At 37.0% G+C, this 14151-nt stretch overlaps 1 protein-coding gene across 6 annotated transcripts in view; it reads right to left on the bottom strand.

Moving 5' to 3' along the window:
* magi3a (membrane associated guanylate kinase, WW and PDZ domain containing 3a) overlaps nt 1-14151 on the bottom strand; it is a 186203-nt gene that overhangs the window by 10031 nt on the left and 162021 nt on the right. For all 6 annotated transcript variants that reach the window (XR_003935791.1, XR_003935792.1, XM_030138193.1 and 3 more), the window contains exons 9-15: nt 13813-14010; nt 11604-12239; nt 9841-9872; nt 8969-9221; nt 4974-5068; nt 2642-2834; nt 668-880 (exon numbers count right to left, since the gene is read on the bottom strand). Coding sequence is in view for 4 of the 6 variants with exons in the window: in XM_030138193.1 (XP_029994053.1) it covers nt 668-880; nt 2642-2834; nt 4974-5068; nt 8969-9221; nt 9841-9872; nt 11604-12239; nt 13813-14010 (1620 nt within the window). In the remaining 2 variants the exon portion in view is untranslated. The remainder of the gene's footprint in view (nt 1-667; nt 881-2641; nt 2835-4973; nt 5069-8968; nt 9222-9840; nt 9873-11603; nt 12240-13812; nt 14011-14151) is intronic.

Here is a 14151-nt window from a genome sequence, read left to right as displayed (position 1 = left end):
AAAAAATATTTTTATTTATTGATTTATTTTTTTTAATGGAATGTCCTTTGCAATGGACAGTATTTTTTTTAAGTTAAACTGTCAAACTTTTGTCCCCTACAGAGGGCAAAATGCATTGCTGGGTCTCAGGAGGATAGGCCAAAAAAAAAAACAAACAACTTTTGTTTCAGAAAACTGTTAATTAGAGTCTAAAAGCAATTAGCAATTAATTTACACTAAACCATGTTACTGCGGATCAGCAAAGTTGCAATAATTGTATGAATTGCAGTGTTTGGGATGATGCCTAAGAGTCCACTATGTTGGCTGATATGGAACTAAAACAACAAAACCCATGAATAAACAATAGAACAGCTGTAGAATAGCTGTCCACTGTAGAGACCACTATGCATGAAAGGGTTAAGGTACCGTTTCCAAATAAAACCTTAATACACTGAGTAGCATTGAGTGAGGTTAGGTTTGTGGCTTTCTGCCCAGTGCTCCTACTGTTATTTTTATTTATTTTTTTAATTTAACCTTTCTTTAACCAGGAAAAAAGATCCCATTGAGATTAAGAACCTCTTTTTCAAGCGAGTCCTGGCCAAGAGGTGACATGAAATACAACACACAGTTACAACACACAAGAACTGAAATGGAAAATAAAACATGAGATGTGCATTTCTTTGTTTACCTCCAGGTGGCGGCTTGTTCTTTGACGTGAGGATAACAAAACCAAAGCCCTCGTTGTCTTTACGCTGCAGAGTAACATCAAAACTCTCAGGCCGGGAGGGATGAGCGGGGTGGATGACGTTCTGCCCGTCGACACGAGGCGTCTTGGGAGAACTGTTGACCAGGGCAGATGCTACATGCTGAGGTTGCTGACTACCGTTCTCTTCAACACCCTCTGACAAAAGGACATTGCACAGAGACATGAAGACAAGCTGACATTTACAAATGAGATTGGCTTAAACATCACAACTGGTTACAAAACGCAACATCTGGTGCTGACATGCTACTGTGCACTCACATTACAGGAAAAGACAAAATGGCATAAACAACATTGTTAGTTATTCCCATTTGGCTCCTATGAATATAAATCCATGAATTGTCTCAATGTATCATTCTTGAGATCCTTCCATAAATAATCTGAAGACATAATTGAAGACGCTTTTCTACAAACAAGAAATACATAGCTGTCAAACTTCACTTGAAAAAATTAGATTAAAGCACTTCATAATTTGTTATTCATAACACAATCTGATCTACCTCAATCTCTCTTCATTGTGTTTGTTTTTTGCTGAGTACCCATTTTGTCAGCCAGTATCAGGGAATCTCTTTCTAAACCCCCTGCTTTGAATGCACAAACCCTTACATGATTGATGCTTAATTTCTGCAACGTGATCAAAGCTGTTGTTGCAATACATCAAATCCAAAGTAATTTCAAAAAGTGCTTGTACTATTCATGGAGTGGTTATTTGTAGGGGTAAACAAAGCTGAAAGCGGCAGAGGTTTGTGCTGTTAAAAAAGAAAACTCAGCATATTCAGTGTTTTCTATCCTTTGAGATGCAAATCAACTCTACCAGCTGATCTAATCTCTGCTGCCCTTCACACATTTCCAATCACATAACAGATAAAAATGGAGAAAACCATCCCCAGCTGCTTATTGTCAGTCACTTTAGTTGTTTATGCTTTTTGCTATTTGGGGAAAGGGGTGTTAGAACATTTCTCTTTGACCGTGGTAAAAAAACGATTTGTTTTCAAAAGTTTATTTATTTGCATTTACAGGAAACATCTACCCTGAATAAATACATGTTTTAAAAGTTGATTTTCGGTGGAACTTTATTTATTCAGATTTATCCACGAGGAACTCATCCAGAACAAATTTAAGGGATTTGTGAAAAAGATCTGAGATCAAAGCTTTTGCTCAGAGGTTTTCCTCTAGCATGATGATTTAAACAAAAGCTATAAAAAAAAAAAAAAAACAGAAACTGTGATCGAGGTCTCTCAGAGTAAAGTACACTGGAAAAAATCTAAATCTTATCAAGTGTATTTTTCTCATTTCTAGTCAAAATATCTCATCACACTTAAAATAAAACATAATCACCTTAAGAGTAACTTTTCAGTGAGTAAGAACTTATTTTTAGACAATAGATCTTGAAAATCTTATTTCAAGAAATCTTACCAGGATAATTTTCATTTGTTCCATTGGCAGAATTTTATTGCTTGAATTATGCAAAAAAAAAATCTTGAATTAAGCAAAAAATCTGTCAATGGAACAAGTGAAAATTGTTTATTTTATTTATTTATTCATTTTAAACATGCAAAGAAACCAAATAAAACAAAACAAAGCAAAATAAGACGAAAACAAAATAACATTTAAATAAACAGAATCTATTCAAGTACGTGCAAGTCTGAATTTTGCGCGGTGGAAAAGGAGTAGGAAGAAGTATAAACTTCATCTTTATAACTTTATTATCTTTCTTGAAATAAGATTTTCAAGATCTATTGTCTAAAAATAAGTTCTTATATCTCACTGAAAAGTTACTCTTTAGGTGATTATGTCTCATTTTAAGTGTGATGAGATATTTTGACAAGAAATGAGAAAAATACACTTGATAAGATTTAGATTTTTGCAGTGTAGTTGGTTCTTCAAAATAAGACTCACCTGTTTGTGCCAGTTTTCTACGGACAGTGAGCATGACTTGGCCGTTACGGGCTGCGTTGGTCATCAGCTCCAGAACTTGTTTGTGGGATTTGCCTTTGACTGGAACTCCATCTATGCAAAGCAGCTCATCTCCTGCTCGCAGCCGCCCATCCTTCTCAGCTGCACCGAGAGGCACGATGGCACCAATGTACACCTGAAGGATGGTGGAGATAGTCACAGAAAAAATTATTAGACCATCAAAAGTCATCAAAAATAATTTTTATGCAATCAAGTACTAACTCTGTGTGTATCATGTGACTAAAACAGACAGAAAAGAAAACATGGAATTCCGAAAAGCACTGTTTTTGTCAGTACAATGCCATAGCTATTGATGTAAGAACTGAAGTGATTTTGGTTATTGTCAAGAAAACATGGAAAATGTCTAGATATGAAATTAAACTCTTATGAGTTATTTTTGTTGTTATCATTATATTTGTCCAAACAAATGTCCCTTTAGTTGTACCAGGCATTAAAATGAACAAGAAATGAAAGAAAACAAGGGCAGTCTAATAATTTTTTCCGCGACTGTATAAGAGGATAGAGTTTGAGGTTGAGTTTGCTTTTGTGGGCGAAATCTATGTCTAATGTATCTAAGCAAGCATCTATTGACTTTCCATAGTGGCATTTTCTGTATCAGTTTGGAATTTTGACTGAATGCTAACTAAGCTGAAGTATTACATTTAGTCAGTTTTGATCCATTGATTAAAAACGTTCTGGTCTGCAGTTCAAATAGAACGAAAAGTTTCTTGGTGTTAAAGCAATAATGGACCCAAAGTTAAGTATGCTTAGTATGAACTTCTTTTCTAGTCAAAAGTCAAAAATGCTGAATATCCTTATGAAAATTTAAAGAGGTTTTTTTTTTTTTTTTTTACTATTGTTGTTTTGAAGGTCTTTTAAGTTTGTGGATACTGCTGGTATCTATCTATCTATCTATCTATCTATCTATCTATCTATCTATCTATCTATCTATCTATCTATCTATCTATCTATCTATCTATCTATCTATCTATCTATCTATCTATCTATCTATCTATCTATCTATCTATCTATCTATCTATCTATCTATCTATCTATCTATCTATCTATCTATCTATCTATCTATCCTGCATGGTTCAATGTGCATGCTCCTACTCGATCAAAGTGGTTTCATTCATTCATTTATACCATACCATACCAACTTTATTTATAAAGCACTTTATGAACTTTATAGCAGGCCAAAGTCCCGTACACCAAACATAAAACAAGGGATTAAATAAGTAAATAAAACCAGTGATAACACAGGGTGTTAAGTGGGCTAAGAACAACAAAATACATCCATCATAAAAACAAACACAAATTAAAATCTGTTAAGAACAGCATAAAAAAAGAAAAAAAAAAATTATTGTTTATTACAAGCATTTACAGAATATATGCAAGTTCAAAATTCCAAAATCATTCATTTACACTCGAAAAGGAGTGGGAAGAAGAAAAATTTATTTAATCCCACCCCCATTCTCATCATCAAATAATTTCACATAATAACACTTTAAATACTCACTCCTGTCCTTAGACTTTTCATGCCAGAACAATGAACAAAATAGGCCTAATTACTACCAAATTAGAATAAACTCATTCGACAGTGTTTACATTATATAACCAAAATGTGTGCGAAAAATAGAAAATGCTAATTGTTACCACGGGTAACAGTTAACTGTTAACCTACATTATAATAATTACATACTAACAATGGTTTAATAAATTACTATCAGCTTTTCCATTTGAGAGGTTCTCATGTATATTACAGGATACATTAGATGACTTTATAAAGCAGTGGACCCCCTTAATGCTTATTTTTGCAATAAGTGGTCTGCAGTAACATGCACTGGAATTGGAAAAGCCTTGATTAGGTTTTTATGTCATTGTGAAAGTTTTTCTGTTACCTTCCTTTATTTACCTACTAATTAGATTTGTTTTTTTGGTATGCATTTGTGTTCATGGAGGGACAGTAATATGACAAAAATGCATTTAATTTGACTACTCTCCTTGCATGCTTTTTTGTTCGGATTTGTCTTAATGAAATGCAAAAATAAAAAATAAAAAAAAAAGAAGAAGAGGACTGGAGGAGCGTTTGAGGTTAAGTTTGCTGTTCTTTTAGAAAATCTCTCTCTCCATTGTGACTGCAGATGTTCCAGCTGTACAAGCAGTTAAATGCATCTCAGATTCTTTTTCCTGAGTAGCACTGAGTTTCGAATTGTACCTGAATGCTAACCGAGCCTGGTTCATAATGACCTACATGTACCATGTTGCTACCTACCGGTTGATCAGGCCCCTCGCCGCCGAGCACTCTGAAACCAAAGCCCGACTCCTGGTTCCTTTTGATGAACACATCTAAGTCCTTTGTATTGGGAGCTGTGGAGAGGAGAGTGAATATTTCATTTAAAAACAGACACAAAAGGCAAGACACATTAATTATGCTGTTAGTGTGTGATATCAGACAGGAAACACAGTGATGTTGGGCATGTGGGCACTGAGTTGCATGTATAATGTATTGATTCTACACCTGTTTTCACAACAAAAGAAAACAACTGAATAAAAACGCTATAAATATGATGGGATTTTTAAGTAGTTCCACAGGACTTTTTTGCTTCAAATATAAAACATCCCACTATTATATTCGATCTTTCTTTTCTTGCTGCATACAGTCACGGAAAAAATTATTAGACCATCAAAAGTCATCAAAAACAATGGTTACGCAATCAAGTACTAACTCCTGTGTGTATCATGTGACTAAAACAGACAGAAAAGAAAACATGGAATGCCTAAAAGAACTGTTTTTGTCAGTACAATGCCATAGATATTGATGTAAGAACTGAAGTGATTTTGGTTATTATCAAGAAAACATGGAAAATGTCTAGATATCAGCTCTGAAATTAAAGTCTTATGAGCTATTTTTGTTGTTATTATATTTGTCCAAACAAATGTACCTTTGGTTGTACCAGGCATTAAAATGACCAAGAAATTGAAGAAAACAGGGGTAGTCTAATAATTTTTTCCACGATTGTATTTCCATTTTATGCCATTAAAGATAGTTTTAGTGTTTAGTCATTAAAAGAGTGAAAGAGAACATATTATTTGCTCAGACAATTCATGAAACAGTGTTCAGATTATATTGAGCTCTGATGTGCTACAAAAAAGATTAGCTTTGTCTGTTTAATATGCATACATTTAAACACCAAACCATATAATAAGGCATAAGTTCAGTATCTGAGCATCCTTTCTTTTTATTATTCATTATTCAGCTCTTGACCTGACAAACTGCTTGACCCTGGATTGTACTCATCTTGTTAAATATAGTACTGCACAAAAGTCTCATGTCACATTTAGCTTTGTTCTTTTCAGGGTTTTAATGACTGTACATATTTATTTCTCGGTCTCTTTAGTAAGGAAAAACAAGAAAATGCAAGGAATATGTGCACAGTATTGAAACAAATTCAGATGTACGGTAAATGGCTTCTGCAGGTAATGTCAGGTATTTTAGTGTTTGGATTTAGTGCATCTTTTGACTTTGTAAAGGATTTGGACTGTCTTTTATCCCTCATCTCTTTGCGGAACATACATAATAGAGATGCAAATTATCGATTAATCCATTAATCATTAGTTGGTTGACCTTATCGATCGATTAATTGACAAGCAGCGATTTTCCTGAGAACCTGAATTTCTCTTTGGATAGGGTCTATATGAATAAAAGCTAAATATTGTTTATATACTTCATGAAAAAAAACATGTCATATTCCTTAATGATTGAGTGATTATACCATTAGGGATACAGTACAGGCAAAGACATTTATGGAGTAGAACTAAATAAATTCTGCAGAGAAATTCAATAAAATAAATGGATCTGAAGAGGGGCAGTTTAGAAGAAATGGGCATTTCTGACTTTGCATCATTGACATGATGGAGAGAGATTTCAGTGGAGATGCCGTCCGTGTAATTTTTATTTTTAATGCAGTTTAATGCTGCATATTTCCTGTATATTACAGTTGTATGTATTTTGATACAGAGACTGAGAAATGCATAAATATGGTCATAACTTTGCTAACACATCAAAGCTATTGGTGTCTTAAGACTTTTGCATAGTACTGTATATCTGCACATCCATGTTTTCAGTAGTAGTCTTAAGCCAGTGGTTCCCACCCTTTTTTGGCCCGAGACCCCATTTTAACATCACAAATTTCTGGCAACCCCAGACATTCAAAATGGGTACATTTTTCTCTTGGAGATGTCTTAGCAGAGCCAGGCGGGCAAAGAAATCTTTCCATTCAATGTCCAAGCATGAAAGAATTTAAAAAGAGGTACAAAGACACAATTTTTCAGAGGTACAGGGATGAGGGAGGGCTTGGGGATCACTGTGTGATATAAAGATGTACAAGTATGTGGTAAGTGTGTGTAAATGTATGTATAGGTGTGTATGTGTGTGTGTACATATGTAGGTGTATATGTGTGTATAGATCTGTGTATGAATATGTATTTACATATATGTGTTATTGTATTATGTGTTTATGTAAATCATATTATATTTGTTCATAATGATATAAAGCCAGAAACCTAATTATTTACTAGTAAGTATCAGTCAAATTATGGCATAGTGTATAGATATGATTAGACTAGGAAGGTTATTATTGTTATTAATTATATAAGGAGAAGGGGTGGGAGTTTATAAGTTGTACTTCTTCTCACTCCTTTTCGAATATGTATTACATGCCTGATGTTCAAGTGTTTTGTTTATTTTCTTCTGTTTGACATTGATGTTTGAAATAAATACATCAATCAATCAAACAATCAATCAATCAAATTCTCTGTTCGGTCCGGTTTTCTGACTGTGACTGTGTCCGGGCAGGTTGAAGCGTAGTAACGCATGTGGTCACATGATCGGGTCAATCAAGATATGCACTCTCAGATATTATATCCTGCATTTTATTTGAACTTAATTTTTATTAGGAAAAGTGTGTTGTGTTTTAATTATAATGAAATATATATTGAATTATTAAAAAACATTTTTTATTAGTAATTTTTATTTTTAGCAATTACTAGAAATTTCAGGTGACCCCATTTGAATTCCAGGTAACCCAAAGGTTGATAAAACACTGTCTTAAGCCATAGAGATGTAACACTGTCCAGGTGCATCATGTAGACCACAGGTGTCAAACATGCAGCCTGGGGGCCAAATCCGGCCTGCCAAAAGGTCATATCCGGCCCACGGGATGAATTTGTGAAATGCAAAAATTACACTGAAGATATTAACAATCAATGGTGTCAAAATCATTTTAATTCAGGTTCCACATACAGACACATACTGTAAGAGTCAGTGTAACAGTGTAAGCATGGAAGAAATTTATGTTTTGTCTTAAGAGTTAAAATATTTGACGAAATATCATAATTATGTTATTATCTTCATTTATGGAAAATATGTTTTGTTTCATGTATAGGATTATTTGTTATATTGAGGTTAATGTAAAGCATTTTATTTATTTCGGTCTATTTATCGCTGTTATCGCGAGACTTGGTGAGAGTTAGAGAAGATTCAAGTTCTGTTTTAGCCCAGACATGCTAAAGCCTTTGACGAAGCCACATCTGCAGTAGCAGCTAAGGGAAGCTAGCTGTATAAGAATGTGCAAAGCGAAAAGACTGCTTATCTGAAATCTCCGAAGTGACAGGTGGTCACGAGTTTTCACGGCATTTGAGAAGCCAAATAAAAGCGCCCGTCTTTAAGAAGCCCGTGCTGTGTTGTCATTTTGGAGCCACACATACAGTCCAATTAGATTTCAAGTGGGTCAGACCAGTAAAATATTGTCATAATAACCTATAAATAATGACAACCCCAAATTTTCTCTTTGTTTTTTTGGTGTAAAAAAGTCAAATTACATGAAAATGTTTACATTACCAAACTATACTTTTACAAAAATTGTGAATAACCTGAACAAATGGAAATGTCTTAAGAAAAGTGAATGCAATTTTACAATATTCTGCCTGTTACCAAATCTTTTATGTGATTGTAACGCACATGTATAAATGATAAACTGATAAACCGACGCATACTATTGTTAAAATTGCACTTGTTTTTCTTAAGACAATTCAAGTTGTTCATGTTATTCAGATTTTTAAGGAAACTTTGTAGATGTAAACCTGATTATAATATAATTTTACTTTTTTCACTGTTATTACTTTACTGGTCCGGCCCACTTGAGATCAAATTGGGGTGAATGTGGCCCCTGAACTAAAATGAGTTTGACACCCCTGATGCAGACTTACGCTTGCTGTCCTGTATGGCCTTGGACTTGAGGTAGAGCTCAGATGCGTCCGGTTTGGGTGAAGATGAGCGCATGTTATTAGCAGGGAAGGACATTGCATTCGGAGGCACCTCTGGGTGACTGAGGGTCTCTGTACTGCTCATCATTTCCTGCTTCTGTGGCTGTGACACAGGCTGGGAACATGGGTGAGGCACCGGATGGACCGCCGGTTGAGGAGTTTGCTGGGATATGGTTTGGGAAATGGGAGCTGTGCACTGCAACACAAACACAAAAACTGTGATATACAGTAGAGATACATAGAAAAACTAAACCATAAATATACCCATATGCGGATGTCATACCCTATATTTTATAATACATTGTAGCTATATTGTGCAAATTTATATTCATGATTTATATTTAACTGAAGAAAGTTACAGCTGAAAGACTCCAGAATGACAGTATTTTCCAAAACACTGCAACCAAACAGAGTAATCCTATGCTGAACCAATAAAAACACTATGAGTAAGCCTGTTGCTGCCTCAGCTTCTCTCTATTTTAAGAGTACTGGATGGAGGAGCAATACAGGAACAAGCTGTTGAACATGGCATATCATCTTTAACACCCATACGCAGAGGGATGTTAAGTTGTTGTTTGCCAGGAGCCAGCATATTTACCCACATGCAGTTCCAGAAATAACAGCCTTGCTAATGTGGGCTCCCTGAATAATGTAACTACAAAAGCTTCCACAGCACATACACTGAGAGGTATCTTGCGGAAAGCAAGACAAAGATAAAGTATTTTCTGTTTAAAAATTCAGCAGCAGTTAACACTAGTATATTCTTTGTTTATCCTGCAAAAGGATGCTGAAACAAAAAATTTGATTGAACTTACTGGTTTTAGGGATTTCACAGGAGACGTCTGACCTATTGAGTTAGAAAAGGAAAAAAATGAATATATTCAGTGTCTGACAAACAGCTACAGTCATGGCCTAAAAGACTTTGAGTTCCACTTTCTTTATTCAGTTGAACTCCTGGCCTCAAGATCTGGAGGTGCACAGAGTATCTTTTCCCACTTTTATGCATCTTTGCTTCCTTTGCACCATTTTGTAAACTTAGTAATCACTCCTGGAGGTTTTCTAAACACTTTTGAAAGCCTCAGACTCATCTTCTTCACTCAGTGAGTCATGGTGTATTTCAAACAGTAGGGGACAGTATAATCCAATTGCAAAAATGGTTTATATGTTACTACACAATAAGAGAAACAGAACAGACCCTAAGCCTTGGGAAAACATGCCCTTCTGTGAGCAAACCTTGCCAAATGTTTGTTAAAGGGTGAGAATTTTGTAAATATCCTCAGCTTCACTCAGCTTTTTATAACTGCTGGTTACATTTCATCAGTAGGACTGAAGTAAAGTAAATGAAGTGAGGCTTACCAGTGTGTGTTTATGTGAAATTACTTTAGGTTGATTAACTGCTTTTCAAATATTATTACAAATATCATTATTGCCAGTATTAAGGAGCTTATCTCCCCCTTGACAGTCCCTGATTATGGCACAGACTCGCCGGGCACAGAGTTCAAAGTCTACATCTGGTAAGGAACAGCATTTTGTCTCATTTATACTTGTACAAGAACGAGGAGCAGGGCCAAATCTTTTCCCATTTCTCTTCTGCATTTTGATGTAACTGGAGGGAAGTTCTTGCCCCTGGCTAGGTGTACAACTTGACCCAATCCTGATCTAAGGGGGACCTGAGGGGAGCCCCGCAGCGTTGTTCCTTTTAATCCTGGAAAGTTGTGATATCCTGCTCCTTTTCAAGCAGTAACACACACATGTACATCAAACAGAAAAAATATGCAAGATTAGTGCACATTGGAAAACAGTTAGCATGCACAGGACCAGCCCCTGGAGCTGTGAGCAGAGCCCAGCTGAGTACATCTGATATGTGGGTGCAACACTGATCTCTCAAATCTAGGCTACTGCACTGCAGTAAAGTCAAAAAGGAACAAGCCCTTCAAATCAGCGAGAGCCTGAAGTAAAAAGAAGGGCAATGATTAGCCACCATTCTCTGCATCTCGTCTCCTTCTCTCTTTTTTCTAAGCAGCAAGTGAATCACCAAAACTGCCATCTCACAGCACATAGCTCACCATGTGACTAAGCATGACTTCCTCCCTGTTTGAGAAGGTGCATAGTGGATGATGCAGAGTTAGTGTGGACCAGAGCGTGAAATTGTTTTATTTAACATTGGGAAGGTCTGTGTGTCGGAGAAACACCTACTGTGGCATCAGTGAACACTGGGATACAATTCTTTTTGTTGGATTTAAATATTGTACATATTATTCAAAGCTTTCTTAGAGACTATGTAACTGTTAGTTTCTTACGTCTTATCTCACAGAGCTGTGTGAGCGTTATAATCATTTTGGGAGAGTGGGCTAAACCACTCGGCAATCTCTGGGCACAAACACTTGTTTGTTTTCTGAACAGTAACCTGAGTAGATTAATATAGACAGCTGGAATAACAACAGAGATGTCACAGTATCAGTGCTGTAACCCCGCCAGCTGTGACATAGTTCTAAGGATTAGTCAAATGTCACAGGCTCACCTGTTGTTACAATGAAGATATATGTGCGAGTGTTTACTGTCATTTCTGTCTGCTTACCTCCCCGAAGCACCAGCACGTTGACCTCACTCCCCACTGGCAGGTCTTTGAGGATGTCCACCACCTGAGAGTGGCTCAACGTTTGGACATTCTGTCTGTTTATCTCCTTGATAACATCGCCTTTTAAGAGGCCACGGCACCACTGGGCATCGAGAATCATCTTCACCTTCTGACCCAGGGGACAATCTGCGATGGCAAAACCAAACCCTCCAGGGCCTTTCACCAAGGGCACGCTCACTAGCTCTGGCTGTAGCAGAGTGGATTCAGGACCATCTTGGTTGTGGGAGTGGGGAATATGGTGGTGATGTTGGTGAGAATGAGAATGGTGGTGGTGGCGTCCTCCATTGGTCATATGCGGCACTGCAGGAGTCTGCCTCGACAGGGTTCCTCCATCTGGGACGGTGTAGTTGGGGTCCTGCGGAAGTGGAAGTGGAGTGGGGGAAGGAGAAGTGTCCTTGGAGGTACCAGGGCCTCCTGATGCTTCCTCACTGCTACTGGAGTCCTCGGGGAGGGGGGTAGCCCCGGCAAGGACCATGTCCACATACTGGTTTACAGGAATGGACTGGAACATCTGGACAACGTCAGCATGAGTTTTCCCAAGTACACATGTCCCGTTGATGTCCACAATCACATCACCTGAGCCAAAACAGATTAGCATTTACATACAGGTTTGCAAAATGGTTGAACAGATCCTTCCAGTAAGCTGTGACAAGAACTGTAACCACTATAAAAAGGATTTGTTCCCCCAAATTACCATGAACAGGGAAATTTAAAACAAAACAATAATTAAAAAAAAAAACAAACACCCTGTCATTTGACACAGTGAAATGACAATTATCAGTCTGGTTTGTTTCAACAGAATGTGCACCTTTCCCTCTTATGCTCTTATATAGCCATATGTTAATGGGACTGAGTGCAAAAGAGAAGCATAAAATAGAACAAGGATTACAGAGATACTATTCTGTTTTGCCTCCTTTCAGCTCCCTGTAAGAAAGGGAGGAAGCTCTCACCTCCCCTGGCCTGGCTGAGATTGGCCTGGATGGCCAGGCGAATTGCTGACTGTTGAGCTGGCAAAAGCCAGATAGAAGAGTCAGCCCACCTACACAAATCAATACCTTTTCTTGCAAACACAGCTAAGGTTTCACTTTTAAAAATGAAGTCCATATCACAAAGTTGTGATACACATAGATACTGCTACACTTTGGTCTAATGGCTTACACTCTGTGGTAACTACACATCCATAAAATAATTAGGCAAGCAAACGATGGAGTCTCAACAGTCTAACACTGGGGTGAATACATTCTGTGGGCCTATAATCAGATAGGTTTAATCCAAAAGAAGCTTCATAAAGTCGTTACAGTCCACTGCTTGCTATTATAATCCAATGAAATTAATTACATTCATTTTTTGGTTTAATCAATTACCCTCCTTCACCAGGGAAATGAAACAGTGAAAATAGTTATTCTCTCTGCTCCACTTTTGATGTCAGCAGCAGCACTGAATACAGTCAATACTAGTGTGATGTCAACCCTGAATCATTTTGTTAACAATAATTCAAAGGACTACAATCACTACACATGTGATTGCAAGTTTTATATATATATTAAAAAGAAATGTACTTTGATTCAAGTACTGCGAGTACTACTATGACTTGATGGAAGCAGATGAACATTTGTGCATGTTGTAGATAAGCAGGCTTGTTATATTCTGGTCATGAAAACGCATCGAGTCTGCACGCCAATGAAATCCCTAATATATGACTGCAAGTAAAATGTGGGTGTCCACCATAAATTGAACATCTGCTTTATTGATAGACATTTTGTGTGTTTAGAGCTGCTCCACTGAGCACATTTGTCTTTCCTTGATCAAGCAAATGTGACATTCAGAGTTTGTCTCTCCCTGAGTTCCTCTGTATTCAAGGTTTTTAAAACTACATGGCGTGTATACACACTGATGCGATGCCTCAGTATGGCTGCGCATTAGCTTACGTACCATGTAAACAATATAGATATAAAGGTGACTCTGGATTATGTTTGATTGGAAAATAATTAAAGCGCTGTTTAACTAACCCTACATTGCCTGTATAATAATTCTCCTTGTATGGCTTTGCATTAGGGTGCATGATGGATGCATCTCCAGGCATTAAACCAAAGCCACCCAGATACTGAGGTGCACGCTTATAAACGGAAGGGATATGGCTAAAGCTTACCTGAGGCAATCTTGTTGTCATGTGCCGCAGGCCCATCCGGGAGGACATTTTTAACCTGAAGGAATTCATCAGGTCGATCACCTCCAATGATGGTGAACCCAAAGCCCTGTGGGCTTTTCCTAAGTGCTGTCTGAAGGATGGAGCCCTGCAGCTGAGATGGGTCTCTTGTGAAGCCCCGAACTCCCCTACCAGGCTCCTCTGAGGGTGCAGAAAGAGGTGGAGATTGACAAGAAGTAAAAAGTTACTAGAAACAGGACAGAAAACAGAAATGAAGATAACTACTGTGGCCTTCAATAGTCAATTTATTTGAAACACTATAATAAATGTGTTCTTTATACA

Source organism: Sphaeramia orbicularis, chromosome 7 (genome assembly GCF_902148855.1).
Source record: "Sphaeramia orbicularis chromosome 7, fSphaOr1.1, whole genome shotgun sequence".
NCBI lineage: Eukaryota > Metazoa > Chordata > Actinopteri > Kurtiformes > Apogonidae > Sphaeramia > Sphaeramia orbicularis.
This window is presented reverse-complemented; position numbering and strand designations above follow the sequence as displayed.